This window comes from Penaeus monodon, chromosome 27 (genome assembly GCF_015228065.2).
Source record: "Penaeus monodon isolate SGIC_2016 chromosome 27, NSTDA_Pmon_1, whole genome shotgun sequence".
Lineage (NCBI taxonomy): Eukaryota > Metazoa > Arthropoda > Malacostraca > Decapoda > Penaeidae > Penaeus > Penaeus monodon.
The window spans coordinates 25980597-25981254 of record NC_051412.1 but is presented as its reverse complement, the minus strand read 5'-3'; the positions used below and the strand labels follow the sequence as shown (position 1 = coordinate 25981254).

The 658-nt window shown below is 46.0% G+C and overlaps 1 protein-coding gene across 1 annotated transcript in view; it reads left to right on the top strand.

The window, feature by feature from the left end:
* LOC119590724 (organic cation transporter protein-like) overlaps positions 1-658 on the top strand; it is an 18067-nt gene that overhangs the window by 13738 nt on the left and 3671 nt on the right. The window contains exon 10 of the mRNA XM_037939412.1: positions 247-428. Within this exon, the coding sequence (XP_037795340.1) occupies positions 247-428 (182 nt within the window). The remainder of the gene's footprint in view (positions 1-246; positions 429-658) is intronic.

Here is a 658-nt window from a genome sequence, read left to right as displayed (position 1 = left end):
AAACCGAGTCTAGTGTTAGGGACTGAATTGATACGAAAGTATATATTTGGGTTAATTATGATTTTTTTCTTACTAGGATACATTTATCTGGTTATAAATCTATCAATCTCTATGTCTCTTTGCCTATATATCTACACCAATCTAAATATACAAAAAACAAAACAAAACCGCACACATACACCACGCCCCCACTCCCACCCCCCATAAAATCGCCCCCCTTTCACTCGCCGCCATACCCCTCGCCAGGAACCACGTGGCTGCTGATCTGCGCGTCCATGTTCGGGAAATTCTGCATCACCGCCACCTACGCCATCATCTACGTGCTGACGGCCGAGATCTTCCCGACGGTGGTACGCAACGTGGGCGTAGGGGCGTCATCCATGGTGGCGCGGGTGGGCGGGGCACTCGCGCCCTTCGTCAACCTCCTGGTGAGTCGGCGCTCCGTCGGTTTGTTCCTCTTGTTCTTGTTTTTCTCTTATTATTGTTTTCTGAGGCTTGCAGACGCGTTTTATGTGTATGTAGATGTGTAAACATGTGTTGTATGCACTCGTATATATTTGCGTGTATGTGCAATCAAAGTAACAAAAAGTGACTAATTTCCCCAAAGACTCAGACAAATAACCCGATAAAGTATCTACAACAAAAACTCCCACTACAA